Source organism: Mizuhopecten yessoensis, unplaced genomic scaffold (genome assembly GCF_002113885.1).
Source record: "Mizuhopecten yessoensis strain PY_sf001 unplaced genomic scaffold, ASM211388v2 scaffold8365, whole genome shotgun sequence".
Lineage (NCBI taxonomy): Eukaryota > Metazoa > Mollusca > Bivalvia > Pectinida > Pectinidae > Mizuhopecten > Mizuhopecten yessoensis.
In genome coordinates, this window is record NW_018407511.1 from 463,011 (window position 1) to 478,415 (window position 15,405).

General features: G+C 39.3%; 1 protein-coding gene across 1 annotated transcript in view; it reads left to right on the forward strand.

Moving 5' to 3' along the window:
• The window catches only part of LOC110455730 (echinoderm microtubule-associated protein-like 6), a 32,169-nt gene that overhangs the window by 14,169 nt on the left and 2,595 nt on the right, over window positions 1–15,405 (forward strand). Inside the window, exons 15-32 of the mRNA XM_021506057.1 lie at window positions 631–731; window positions 1,437–1,639; window positions 2,068–2,307; window positions 3,138–3,336; window positions 3,470–3,562; window positions 4,515–4,646; window positions 6,131–6,396; window positions 7,290–7,494; window positions 8,045–8,168; window positions 8,404–8,500; window positions 8,827–8,956; window positions 10,098–10,370; window positions 11,095–11,318; window positions 11,795–11,952; window positions 12,370–12,487; window positions 13,566–13,754; window positions 14,541–14,710; window positions 15,024–15,186. Of these exons, the coding sequence (XP_021361732.1) occupies window positions 631–731; window positions 1,437–1,639; window positions 2,068–2,307; window positions 3,138–3,336; window positions 3,470–3,562; window positions 4,515–4,646; window positions 6,131–6,396; window positions 7,290–7,494; window positions 8,045–8,168; window positions 8,404–8,500; window positions 8,827–8,956; window positions 10,098–10,370; window positions 11,095–11,318; window positions 11,795–11,952; window positions 12,370–12,487; window positions 13,566–13,754; window positions 14,541–14,710; window positions 15,024–15,186 (3,085 nt within the window). The remainder of the gene's footprint in view (window positions 1–630; window positions 732–1,436; window positions 1,640–2,067; window positions 2,308–3,137; window positions 3,337–3,469; window positions 3,563–4,514; window positions 4,647–6,130; window positions 6,397–7,289; window positions 7,495–8,044; window positions 8,169–8,403; window positions 8,501–8,826; window positions 8,957–10,097; window positions 10,371–11,094; window positions 11,319–11,794; window positions 11,953–12,369; window positions 12,488–13,565; window positions 13,755–14,540; window positions 14,711–15,023; window positions 15,187–15,405) is intronic.

Consider the following 15,405-nt stretch of genomic DNA (forward strand, 5'->3'; position numbering starts at 1 on the left):
ACCACAAGGTAATACAGTAATACATATAGAGAACTGGCTACCACAAGGTAATACAAAGAAACTGGCTACCACAAGGTAATACAGTAATACATAGAAACTGGCCACCACAAGGTAATACAGTAATACAGAGAAACTGGCTACCACAAGGTAATTTATAATACACTCACAGAGTAAATAGGTGACATAATATAGCAATTGGACATTGGTATCATCTGGCATCAACTTTTCATTCAAAATAAAATTAGTCCACAACACCAAAACAGACTTTTACTAAATTTGGTCTAGAGCAACATTTTGGGTCAATGGATTCAGCATATCATGTTGAAAAGGGGTGTGGCCCCATGGGAAAGAATGATGAGGCCCTATAGGGGAAATGTGAGCTGATCAGTAAAGGCTTCTCCTTAAGTACTGGTGAAGGGGTTTTGACCTTATTTGGCATGACGCTTCCCAGGACCAAGGGAATTCAACATTGTAATTGAAGGACGTGTCTCCCTCTTGTTTTGATTGTATTTATCAGTTGGATTTATGAGATTGGCTGATCATTTTATTCAGAGGTCAAATCAGTTGATTTCAATACAGAAATCTTGTTGAACTGCTTTTTACATAATTTCTGTCATTTATGGTTTTCAGAGGCCACAAGGACAAGATATTTGTGATAAAGTGGAATCCATTCGAGCCAAACAAGCTTATCACTGTTGGAGTAAAACACATTAAGTTTTGGACACAAACAGGTAGGTTGTGATCATATGTTAATAAGTGTGTAAAAAGTTCTTTGGGGAGAAATGTGAAATACAGGTTTGTTAATATCAACAAAGTTATTGTCATCTTGCTATAAATACTATTTTTAGCAATTAGCATGATATTGAAGTTCACAGTCAAATATGTTTTTTTGCAAAAATATTATTAAATGTCATCTATATATAACTGCATATCTGATTGGATAACATTTATAATGATCATGTGACTTGAGAGTAAAACTCTGTGTTTCCTCCTTCTTGTGCTTGACTTTTTTGGGGCATATTTTTCCTCATTTGGAGAAAAATTAGTAAGTGGTATCACTTTGAGTTCTGAACGATTAAATCTGACAACAATAATGATTATGCAAATTATGGTCATTGTTACTGTTGTGGTATTGTTCTATTTCAGTATAAGATTGTGGAAGAATTCTGTTTTCTCTCAATCATCTAACCAAGTTTACTCTTTGCCTCAGTGAAACAAGATAAATTGAGGGGAAACATCGACAAAGGGTCATATTTCCCTACCCCATGGGAAATAAATGTATGTTATTATAAGGTGAAATACATGTGGATTGCTAGCTGAAAATGTGGCCCATGTATCTGTAGCTATCTGTAGGTTTGAAAAGCATCAAGCAAGATTATATAATCCTCACTATGTGTGATTTTCTATGTTAACTAACCTTTCTGTTTTTTCGCCAGGTGGAGGTTTCACATCGAGTCGCGGAACATTTGGGAACGTGGCGAAGTTGTGTGACATGCTATGTATCACGTTCGGGAAGGCAGCCGATTTGTTCTACTCTGGAGGCAGTGACGGATGTGTGTTTGTCTGGCAGGACACCAAACTCCAGCGTACAGTGAAGGCACACGAGGGTCCTGTTTTTGCCATGCATTCCCTCGACAAGGTTTGAATTCATATAGATGATACAAACTATGTACTCGTAATAACAATGTGGCTGAGCATTATGATGTGGACATATCGGACAAAATTAAGCCTCTTGCAAAATATTAGTTTACAGTTGTACTTGCATAACACTTACACAGTTTTACGGTTCAATTCTCAACTAGTCCACATGTATTACCAGTGTATGTATATAAACAGCCCATGGATTGATTTTCCTCAAAGCATTTTGAATTCATTTGTTGATATTTTAATATGAAGTGAACAGTTGTCAAGCATTCTTGGTCCACAAAGACAATAAAGTTGATCCCAGCACTCTTATGTTTTATCTACAAACAATTTCAAGGCCTACTCAATCAGTAGAAAAGTGTTGGGTCTCTCTACATAAATCCACTCTTATAGACTGAGAAATGAATTGCTGACCACTTGCAGGGCTTCGTGACTGGAGGTAAGGATGGTGTGGTAGGCCTGTGGGACGACCAGTTCGAGCGATGTTTGAAGACCTATTCTTTAAAACAAGCCTCCATCTCCCAAACGTCACGAGGGATGTTGATAACCGAGTCCCCGTCCATCAGAGCTATAGTTCTGGGACACGGCAAGATTCTAGTGGGCACACGTAATGGAGAGGTGCTAGAGATTGACAAGTCTGGTCCGGTGACATTGCTCACACAGGTAGGTCAACAATATACACCTTTATATCAACTGATGCTTGTAGGTTTGTTCCTCTGCCCATCCCAACTCTATTTCTGCAACTTGTGATTCTGCATATTTATGCATAATTGATGAGGCTACTAGATTCTGATTGGTGAATTGATTTGCATGTGATAACCGCCCTAAAAATGGTTTAATTTCAACCCAAATTTTGTAGTTCTTATATAATGGTAAGTTTAAGGCTGTGTTTGATTGCCTATCTGATGGGTGTACATTAGAAAGGCTTCTCATTTCATCTTGGTTACTGGGTAGTTTTTTGTTTTACGTGCAATAACTGCCTTCAACATGGATCAGTTTCAATCAAGTATTCACATATCTGATGGCAACTTTCAGGATAAGTTAAATCAGCCATGTGATGCATACCATATTTATGCATATTTAATGAAACTACACATTTCTGATTAGTTAATTGATTTCCATGCAGTAAATGCCCTTATAAAGTAAGATCTCAACCAAATTTGCTATACGTATATACGCATATAACGGTAAGTTTTAGGCTAATTGAGATCATCATTGTAATGCATGAATGTTGATGCATAATCAATGAGGCTTCTCAATTCTGATTGGTTAGTTTGTTTCTGTTTAGTAACTGCCCTAGAAATGGTAAGATTTCAACCAAATTTAGAAGGCAGATTCATATTGATCAAATATATGGATCCTACATTAATTATGTCTACATCGAAACTCCACAATCGGCCACAGAAATGAAATTGCCATGGGAAATAATTTTTAATATTATGGTTGACATTCTGAAATGATGTCATTATTAAGATATGGCATACGTTACACAGGGCCACATGGAAGGAGAACTATGGGGCCTTGTTGTTCACCCACGGAAGAAGGTGTGTGCGACGGTCAGCGATGACAAGACGCTCCGTATCTGGGACCTCAAAGACCACAAAATGATCAACTACAAACTGCTCAAGCAGGCAGGCAGATGTGTCGACTTCTCCGCAGACGGCAAATTTCTGGCTGTGGGCCTGAAAGACGGTAAAATTTTATCATGAATTAGAAAAACCTTTATTACTTGGGTGTTTATTTATATTAATAACTTGACTGTTGCATTTTTGTCCACATGTTTACGTATTTGTTTTCTGAAATATTGTCTGTTTTTCACTTACAGGAAGTTTTATGGTCATTAACTCTGACACGATGGATGAGATTTTGACCTTCCACCACAGAAAGGAAGAAATTTCGGACATCAAATTTTCCCCAGGTTTGTACAGTTACTGTAAAGACTATTGTGATGAACAAGTGGTGGAGAATTTGTGTCAAAAGTCAGCTCTATAGTAAATTGCGGTAGCATATGTTTATTTGGTAAAACGGGAATACCTACTACCCAAATACCAAAGACTGAAATCATCTCAACCAAGCACCCATGCCTACAAACCATCAGTCTCTGTCCTAAACATTAGGATAACATCTCAACCAAGCACCCATGTCTACAAACGACCAATCTCTGTCCTAAACATTAGGATAACACCTCAACCAAGCACACATGTCTACAAACGACCAATCTCTGTCCTTAACATTAGGATAACATCTCAACCAAGCACCCATGTCTACAAACCACCAGTCTCTGTCCTAAACATTAGGATAACACCTCAACCAAGCACACATGTCTACAAACGACCAATCTCTGTCCTTAACATTAGGATAACATCTCAACCAAGCACCCATGTCTACAAACCACCAATCTCTGTCCTTATTTTTAGGAACACCATTTAAATATTACTCATCTCATGAAATAATTCTAAAACTCCCCTGGTTCTCACTGATAAACATTGACATTCATGAACTGCACCTGAACTTTATAACACTGATTAAACACAAACAAGTTGAGGAACTGAGAAAACACCTTTTTGTCCATCACTCAAACAAAAACTGAGACAAAACAGCTACACATCTGGACAGACAGATACAGACTGCCTGATTCAGAAACCAAATTTTTCATGAATTTCCTTATAATACAAATAAAAGCTCCAATTGACATCCCAAATTCAGTGAGATTAAAAGTAGCAGTTTTAAGGCATTGAATTAAAAGATTTCCTATAAATACACTGTCATTAACTGAAGAAACATAAATGAAAATATATAGTGTTACACAATGTTTTAAGCCTGTATGATGTACATATTTGAGTAATAAACATTTCGGCTGATGTTTACAGATCCAGTGAAGTACTTGGCTGTAGCCTCCCATGACAACTTTGTGGACATCTATAACGTGTTAAACCAGAAGAGGGTTGGAACCTGTAAGGGGGCCTCCAGTTACATCACACACGTAGACTGGGAGCGAAAAGGTGGGTAGTCATTCCCTTCTGTGTCAGATACAGGGACATTTGTGTAGAACTTGTAAACAGGCCTCCAGTTACATTACCCATGTAGACTGGGAGTGGAAAGATGGGTAGTCATTCTCTTCTGTGTCAGATACAGGGACATTTGTGTAGAACTTGTAAATGGGCCTCCAGTTACATCACACACGTAGACTGGAACCGGACAGGGGGGTAGTCATTCTCTTCTGTGTCAGATACAGGGACATTTGTGTAGAACTTGTAAACAGGCCTCCAGTTACATTACCCATGTAAACTGGGAGCGAAAAGGCGGGTTATCATCCTCTTCTCTGTCAGATACAGGGACATTAGTGTAGAACTTGTAAATGGGCCTCCAGTTACATCACACACGTAGACTGGGACCGGACAGGTTGGTAGTCATTCTCTTCTGTGTCAGATACAGGGACTTTTGTGTAGAACTTGTAAATGGGCCTCCAGTTACATCACACACGTCGACTGGGACCGGACAGGTGGGTTGTCATTCGCTTCTGTGTCAGATACAGGGACATTTTTGTAGAACTTGTAAATGGGCCTCCAGTTACATCACACACGTAGACTGGGAGCGAAAAGGTGGGTTGTCATTCTCTTCTGTGTCAGATACAGGGACATTTGTGTAGAGCTTGTAAATGGGCCTCCAGTTACATCACACACGTAGACTGGGACCGGACTGGTTGGTAGTCATTCTCTTCTGTGTCAGATACAGGGACATTTGTGTAGAACTTGTAAATGGGCCTCCAGTTACATCACACACGTAGACTGGGAGCGAAAAGGTGGGTAGTCATTCTCTTCAGTGTCAGATACAGGGACATTTGTGTAGAACTTGTAAATGGGCCTCCAGTTACATCACACACGTAGACTGGGAGCGATATTTGTGGTTAGACTTCAGGTTTAGCTCAATTACTCTGATATTGCTAGTCCTAAAGTCATAAAACTTTATATACATATACTTTTTGAAGAGAACGGCACCATTCTGTGACATGTAGGTCACTGTGACCTATATTTTCCGCTTCACTAACTTTGATCACAAATATTGGATAAGATGAATGTCTGAAGTCATCAGAGACATCAATAGTCTGTCATGTTGTTAGTTCACAAGTGTTAACTGTTCTGTTTTGAGCCAATAGTGTGCCTTATGGCATCATAGAAAGACACTGTTCAAGACTGTTTTCTAAACTTTCACTAAGAAGAAATGATAAATTAACCAAAAATGCTTGTGTGTCCTATAAACAGGCTTGTGAATCTCTTGCTTAGTATAAGTAGTATACATGTTTGCTGTTGTCTTGATGATTTTCACAAAAATGTCACAAGACATTTCCAGTGTGAGGAGATCTCCCCATTGACCTTCTGTAGAGAAAGGGGATCACTTCGTGACGGCTCTAAACCAATGATTTCTATCCAGTTTCGCCTAAGTCGCTACAAAAAGCTGATGGTTTTTACTGAATGTTACATTACAGGAAAAGTACTCATGGTGAACAGTGGTGCCAAAGAGCAACTTTTCTTTGAGGCGCCCCGGGGGAACCGTGTCACTCTGCGGCATGCTGAAATAGAGAAGTTGGATTGGGTGACGTGGACCTCGGTGTTGGGACACACATGTGAGGGGGTGTGGCCACCCAAGAGTGATGTCACTGATGTAAATGCTGTCTGTGTCAGCAGCGACAAGAGTGTTATTGCTACAGCTGACGACTTTGGATTTGTGAAACTCTTCCAGTACCCAGTTAAGGTAGGTTTTACAGAGATTCTACCAGAGGGTGAACCGCTCCCCTGGCACGCAGTGTCTGCGACTGGTAGATTGTATGTTGGGGCTAGTGAACCGCTCCCCTGGCACGCAGTGTCTGGGACTGGTAGATTGTATGTTGGGGCTAGTGAACCGCTCCCCTGGCACGCAGTGTCTGGGACTGGTAGATTGTACGTTGGGGCTAGTGAACCGCTCCCCTGGCACGCAGTGTCTGGGACTGGTAGATTGTACGTTGGGGCTAGTGAACCGCTCCCCTGGCACGCAGTGTCTGGGACTGGTAGATTGTACGTTGGGGCTAGTGAACCGCTCCCCTGGCACGCAGTGTCTGGGACTGGTAGATTGTACGTTGGGGCTAGTGAACCGCTCCCCTGGCACGCAGTGTCTGGGACTGGTAGATTGTACGTTGGGGCTAGTGAACCGCTCCCCTGGCACGCAGTGTCTGGGACTGGTAGATTGTACGTTGGGGCTAGTGAACCGCTCCCCTGGCACGCAGTGTCTGGGACTGGTAGATTGTACGTTGGGGCTCGTGAACATTTGTTAATGTTAGATATAGCATGGGCCAGAAGAATTGTTTTAATTTACCTGCTGGCTATGTCTTAGAATATGAAATTACCCACCCATGGATTCTGTATGAAATAAAGCAGAAAAGGATTTTATTCCTTTGTCTGTCCTTCTATTGTTAACTTCATCAGAAACCACAGTATTTTTCCACTTAGCATTATTTCACTTTATGTCACTTTTTGTTTGATTTCATGTTCTTATGAAACACTGTTTTTCCTGCTATATAATCTGTGTAATATAAACTATATTAATATCAGTTGCTTTGATGTGATTTCTTCTTCACATCACTAAATGTAATATCTTTATTTGATCTTCAGGAGAAGTTTGCTAAGCACAAGAAGTATGTTGGCCACAGTGCCCATGTGACCAATGTGCGATTTACTTGCGACGATAACCTGTTGGTGTCTACTGGCGGGGCCGACACTGCCACTATGGTATGGCGCTACGGTAATCCGACAGAGGCAGGCCCAGTCACATGTGGGGATAGTGATGACTCGGACACGGACTCCGAGGAGGAGGGAGGTATGGACACCATCTGCTTCAATTATGATTGTATTATTTCTGTGAAGTATTCTTATGCATCATTTCATGATCTCATCTTGATTGGATGTATTACGGAAGGGCATTTTATATCCATTTATGTTTTCTTTTCTTGCTGGGATAAACAGCTGTCAAAGTCATTGAAATAAAAGACCTTGATGGATGCTCAAAGTCACAGGAATTCAATGTTTAAAAATTGAATTATGGTAGTTGGCCTGTAAGGATATCCAAAAATTGACTCCGTCAAATATGTTGAAAAGTTCTAAAGAACTGTAATGCTAGACTAATAAGTTGGCTTGTTTCTTACACTGTTGAAGGTCTGTTCAAAATCAGGATCCTTTAAATAAATGATATAATAACATGTTACCCCTATATAACCTCTGATTGTCTGGTTGCCAGCACCATTAAATAACAAGTGAGTGATACAGGCCCTGTCTGCCTGTTGTTTTTGTTGCTTTGACAATCTCAATGCTTCAAAAAATCACACTAAAAATTGTTGCCTTTACCTAAAATATATTTGTTGTCTCCACAGGCTACGACAGTGACGTAGAACGAGAGAAGAACTTAGACTATGCCAGTAAGAGCTACGTAGATCCCATCAGAGAGAGGAAGGGTGTAAAACCCCATCTTCAAGACGGAGCTGGGCTGCAGAAAAAGTAACTATATATCTGTCTTTTAGATGAAATTATACATGATTAATGATGTTTTTTGACAATAACGCGTGATTGATGATTTATTTGATAAGTATGAAAGATTGAAGATATGCATCACAAATGATTTTTGGGATGAATGTGACAAGGTGTGCATGCAAGAAAAAATAAACCTGGGATTTCTCTGGATCATATTTTGTATGCGGTATCTTAACTGACTTTTCTTTCCTTTTTCGAAAAGACCTGGTTTCCAGCGCAAACCTCCACAACCTCCCAAGGTTAAAAGGTCAGAGGCTCCATCTGCAGGGTCAAAGAGAAAAAAGGCAACACAAGTAACCGTAAGTCATCAGCTTACAATAAAGTCATCAGTGTAAGATAAGCCATTGGCTTATAATGAGTCATCAGCTTACAATAAAGTCTTCAGTGTAAGATATAATGAGTCATCAGCTTACAATAAAGTCTTCAGTGTAAGATAAGCCATTGGCTTATAATGAGTCATCAGCTTACAATAAAGTCATCAGTGTAAGATAAGCCATTGGCTTATAATAAGTCATCAGCTTACAATAAAGTCTTCAGTGTAAGATCAGCCATTGGCTTATAATGAGTCATCAGCTTACAATAAAGTCTTTAGTTTACAGTAATTGAAACATGTTTTTGTATGTAGGATCTTCAGTTGGATTATGTGTTTGGTTACCGAGGATTTGATTCTCGTAACAACCTACATTATATAAACGACGGTGCTGACATCATCTTCCACACAGCTGGAGCAGGCATCGTCCAAAACCTGTCTTCAGGTAAGTACATTATAGCAAGTTTTGGGGGCTTTATTCAGCCAGCTGCTTAAAAAAAAATGATTGTCAGTGTACCAAAAATTAACACTCATAAGAAAGTCTTCTGTTAGTGTAATTTTTATGTACATGTTTAGTTAACAGTTCCTGATCCATACTAGCCAAACGCAATTTTATGTTACAACAATGCCAGTGATGTCACAGTCACCAAAAGCCAAAGCCCAATGCATTGAACTGCTTTCAGTTGGCACTCATATTGCCTATGAATGCCAGCTGAAAGCAGTTTAATACTTATATTTACCATTTCAGAATTTCATGTCATAAAAAAATCAATTACACTAGTCTTATTATTCAGCAATTAGTTTGTACAATGGAGGGTCAGTGGTATCTTACGTAACAATTATGATGACATTATCGATCAGGTCATGGCATTCATAGCCTATGAATGCCATCTGAATGTGGTAGGGTTATACAGTGGCAATACCATACAATGGTAAATATAGTCCATTTGAATTTAATGGGACAAATATAAATAGCTTTGTATGTAGACAATTGAATGTGTGCAGAGCTGTCGGGATATTCTGTGTGCAGATCTGTCGGGATATTCGGTGCACCTAAACACTCATGGTTTAATCACTCCAATAATAGGTAGAGCATTTTCCAACTTTGTGTTTACACATGGTCTTTTGGCTTTTGGTGGAATTGGATTCCAAAACTAGGTTTGCTGATTGAATGGTAAAGTTTATCACTCAAATATAGCTACCTATGTGTTCTCTAAAACTCATGTTTGTCATATAATTTGGCGCATTTTTTATACTTAATCCACCAATTACATTTAATTCCACTTAATTACAGCACTTACGTTGCATAATTATATATCACTACAGAAGCATCATAAATGAATCTAACCATGACAGGCCAAAACTGTTACAACTATAGTTCATTTAAAATGACTGTTTTAATGTCGCGTATAAAAAATGCACATATTTTTTACTAAAAATTATGTTGAAAATTATGTACAGTCTCAGAAATAATGTTCATGCACAAATTATTATGATGCGCTGAAAATTAGGACATGGCTGTGTATAGTGTACATTTACACTTACTGTTGATCACACTTATATAATACTTATCTACTTGATTTCAGGTCATCAGAGCTTTTACCTAGAACACACAGATGACATCATTTGTCTTGCCGTGAATCAAAATCCAAAGTTTAAGAATGTGATGGCGTCTGGCCAGATAGGAACTGTTCCAACTATACATGTGTGGGATGCCTCTACCAAGGAGACAAAGTCGATACTAAGTGGAGGTCACTCTAAAGGTGTTTGTGCTGTGGACTTCTCCTGCTCAGGGAAATACTTACTGTCCGTTGGACTTGAAGATGACCACAATGTGATTGTGTGGAGGTGGCAGGAAGGTTAGTGTGAGGTCAAGCAACGTCAATTTATCAATTTTGTTCAAATGAATGACCTTGACCTACTTTCAAGGTAACGAGGGTCTTATTTGTTAAAAGAGCTAAAACATATAGGCTGCATTTGTTTATCACGATCCGAACGGTTGAACCGATTGGACCACAGTCATTTGTTTATGAAATAAGGTCAGACCTAGTTATCTAATGCTACTTTCAGGCGAGCCTTGACAAAGCCTTGCAAGGCCTACATAAACATTTGCAGGTCTGCCAGGATTTATACCCGAAAAATGTTACATTTAAAAACAGACAAACCGGTTAAACCAGATATGCAAAAGGGGGCTTTGTGTTAGCTTGTTGGCTGTAAAATTTGACCTTGACCTTTGAAGATGAATGATACAGGTGCATTAAGCTGCTTGTTTTGCCGTGGCGTGTAGTCCCGTAGTTCATGAATTATGGCTCCTTAAGTAACAAAAACAATTCTGTCACTCTCTTCATTTCACTGTATAATCTGTACCCCATGTGGATCAGGAAATGCTTGCATGTCCTCACACCTGATGGTATCTGTAGCTGGTTCAGTAGAGATTCACATTCTCCTATCATTTGTATTTCATCCTTTTCCCCCCATTCCTATCGTGCATTCGATGTGAAGAGAAGACATCCGTTTCTGTCAGCTAAAAGTTCTTAGATGTGTACTGAAGATGATATTTATATATCCTCTTGCCTATTATAGGGTCTAAAGTAGGAACAGTTCCGGGACACAGCCAGAGGATTTTCCAAGCAGAGTTTCGGCCCGACTCCGATAGTCAGTTTGTGACTGTTGGCGTGAAACATGTCAAGTTCTGGACGGTAGCAGGTTGTGAGCTGAGAGGTAAACGTGGCATACTGACCATAGCAGGGACGGACCACGGGACGACAGTCAAAATGCAGACCATGCTCTCATTAGCCTTTGGGGCGGTAAGTTTGCTTTAAAGTAAAAAATGAATTAAAGTTTTGATTACTTGTTCAAAATGGTGGATCAGTGGATATTATCTCTATTTATGTGTGTAGCATCCTGAATGAAAACACATGACTCCAAAATAGAAAATGTAAATGGACAATTAACATATATATCTAAACCATAACTTCTGTTCTATTAGTTGCACTGGAGTGAAAAGTGGTAAACCTATGTAATTCTCTCTTTGTGTGAAGAACACAAATCAACGTTTAAGCTAGATTAAAATTGTGAACTTGCTTCTGAATGGCTGAGTATGAAAAAAAGTATAACTTCAGTATGACCAACTTGACCAAAATTTCAGGAATCAAGATGGACACCATGACCATTGAATGGCAGGGAAATAGTAATAATGATTACTTCAGTTCTTTTGGGCCAAAGATTACTGGAGCTATGAGTGGAGACAAATTTATCAGTTTACACATCTTTTGTTTTACAGAACAACATGACGTACACTGGAGCCATGAGTGGGGATGTGTATGTCTGGAAGGACACAACACTTGTCAGACTGGTACAGAAAGCTCACAGCGGCCCTGTCTTTACCATGTTTACCACCCTGAGGGATGGCCTCATTGTAACTGGAGGCAAGGAACCAGAGTAAGCACATTCATTTTACAGTTAGACATACCATGTTCTACCTGTATCCCGTCGTCCCCTGGAGCGTTAGTGCGTAGGTCATAACATGGAAACAGTGAAGATCCCCACCCTGTAACCATATACTTACTTGTTGAGCATGAAGAGAATGCAGTCATGATTGGCCCAGGGTCTGCTCCTGCTAGTGAGGACTTGATCCATGGGTCATGACATTGAGACATTCACGATCCTAACCCTATAACCATTCATACCAATGCTTGGCACAAGAAGATGAATACAGATACTTATAAAAGTTATTGTCATTTTGCTGACCTTTCTCTATCTAGGCAAGCACATGACACCAACTTTATTGTATGTATTAACAGTAAGTCACTCTTTGCTCCACATGGCTTCCGTTTAAGTTTTCTGTATTTTTTGCAGTTCAAGAGAAAGTGGACCCGTGAAGCTATGGGACCAGGAGATGAAGAGGTGCCGTGCATTTTCTGTACAGGAAGGAAATTTGAAACCCTCAGTTGTCAAGTCTGTGTGCCGAACAAAGGTAACTATCCAGTTCAAACCGGGAATTAGATGTAAGACCTCACTCATTGGGTAATAAAGTAGTGGATATATGGTATGTAGCTGGCTCAAGTGAAGGGCATATCAAGTTTGTTCACATAAATCCCCTTGACTCAATATGTCATGTGGGTCAAATGTTTGAAAAGCTTCTAGCAACCTCTTGTAATTCACAATGCCTGGAGTCAAGATGTTTGCCTTGTATATACAATAACTTAGACTCGTCAAGATTTGGAAACCACAGTACAAGTGATTACTATTAAAATTACAGATATATAGCAAAATCAATGCAAGTCATTGCACAGAACAACAGAAAGACATCACTTCAGGTATAATACTGTGGATTTTAATATATACTGTTTTATGTGTTCACCATTGACATCTGTGTGTGGATATATGTCAGAAACATGCTTGTAAGGGTTAAGAGAACATATTTTTCGGCAATATTTTTAAGGAAAATTTGGTTCCATTATAAGGCCGCTTCCTCTGGATATTTTCAGCTTTATTTTCCCAAAATTAGTGCAATTTTCTTTTTTTTCTCCCCCTGAATCATTTTTGTATGTGATACTTTCTTGGTAGTCCCCAGGCACAGGCCCCTATCATACTTTTATAAATTCCATGGGGGAGATTCTCCCTGCTCAAAATTAAACATAAATAAAATGTTCTTATATATCTTAGAAAAAAATAACACCTGAAAATGGCATATGAAATCACTAAATCTGAGAATACAGGAAAATTCACTGGTTGGAAATGCTAAATATAACCCTTTCACCCCTTAAGTCAAATTTAAACCTTACCAATTCAAAAACTGGGCATGTCTAGTTTAGATTTGTAGGGGTGAATGAGTTAAGGGTCCGAAATCGGGAGTCTCCCTCCAAAATAGGGAGAGTTGGAAAGTATGCAGCCTGTAAAAAAGAGGTAGAAAAAACAATGTTGATTAAAACAACATCAGACATTCATTACCTGTATATACTGTAAATCTTAATATTTATCTCGCCAGTAAATCTTACCCTTAGGGTAAAGATTATATAAATTATATAAACAATTCTGCTTGTTTTCCTCAGGGTAAAATCCTGGTCGGGACAAAGGATAATACAGTGATTGAGGTGGCTGAGAAGAGTGGGACCAACTCCGTGTTAGTTGGGGGCCACGCAGAGGGAGAAGTCTGGGGCCTCGATGTTCATCCCACAAGTCCCTGTTTTGTTACTGCCAGCTTCGACGGCACTGTCAGGTACTGGGACCTCTCTAAAAAGGTGAGTGCTGTCAATATTCAATATTTGTCAACTTTTTGTAGTCTTAATTGTACATGCAAACGCCAATACAAACTAAGCCAGTATCATGAAATAACCAACGGAAAGTAAGAATGCTTTGCCCTTCAGTTTGTAACTTCACTGTCACTGCATATGAGAAGGATTAACCTTGTATAATCCCCTGTAAAACAGAGCTCTTCTCCTTATGGTCAAGACAGGTACATATTGATTGCACTATTGTACTTGACGGTATTTTCCCTTTCCTGATTTGACAAGATGGCTGCTGTAGGTCGTTTGGGGTAGTAACAATTAGAATTCGTTCTTATTTCTTCCTGTTTTAATTTTTTTTCTCAAAAACCATCTGGCAGAATTGAACAAAAATTTACATTTGTGCTTGTAAATGTAAGGCAATGCACTACTTGTTTCACAAGAACTCATCATGGAGCCTTTTGATTGGTAAAAAAATAAATATTGTAATAGTTTGATCAGAATTAGAATATAAATAATTATAATGGCACTGCAAACTCCACCACAATTTCCATTTTTGAATCAGACAGGATGGCCACCATAGCCTCCCACTGATTGGTTCAAATTAAAATATTTTCCGACTTTGATAAAACAATGTATAGGTGTATAGTGGCACTGTGCTCTCTTTGTGGTGAATTGTTTGCAATCATAGACTGGGAGACTTCTGCAATGTTTCCATTGTAAATTAGTGTCGGTTTTTCTTTAACATAAACATGTTACGCTATGAACATTCATTATCCTAACCTTTTCCTTCTGTGTCAGGCTACTGTGGCCAGACTGGACATCGGAGCTGCCAGGTCCACAGCGTTCAGTGTGGATGGTGAAATGTTAGCTGTAGGTCTGAAGAATGGAGAGTTTGTTGTGCTGACAACAAATGGACTGAAGCTGTGGGGGAAACGAAGGGACCGAGCAGGAGCCATCAATGACGTCAGGTACATGAATTGGAACTGTCTGGCATGAAGGTCTGCAAATTCTGTTGAAAAAAAATGACCTTGACATATATTCAATGTCACAGGTGTCAAATGTGTTCAAATAGTCCTTGGCCAGTAGCTTGTTAGCATTGATTTATACATTTCTGGGCATGAAGAAAAGGACAAGATTACTATCAGGATTACCTGTGATATCTAGTCCAGATTACTACCAGGATTACCTGCGGGATCTAGTCCAGATTATTGCTAAAAATGATCAATCAACTAATTAATAATGTTTACACCAAATATTAAAACCAAATTGTGTTTAATTTAGGTTCAGCCCTGATGGTAAGATACTTGCAGTTGGGTCTGAGGATTGTTGTGTAGATTTCTACGACCTCAGCAAAGGGAAGTCACTCCAGCGGGCAGGGTACTGCAAAGGCATCCCCACGTTTGTCATCCAGATGGACTTCTCAGCCGATAGTCAGTATATCAGGGTAAGTACTACTGCAGAAAGTATCTGTATCATTGGTTGATAAAATCACACCTCATGAGAACGTTAATTCTATACATGTGCACCATGAAGCCACGGACAAGTTGAGATCCTATGATTTCTCCTTTAACACCAATAACCTTCACAAATATTTCATAATTAGATGTTACCATGATACAAACAGCTGGTTACCTGGTACATGACAGGTGTATCATATTTAACT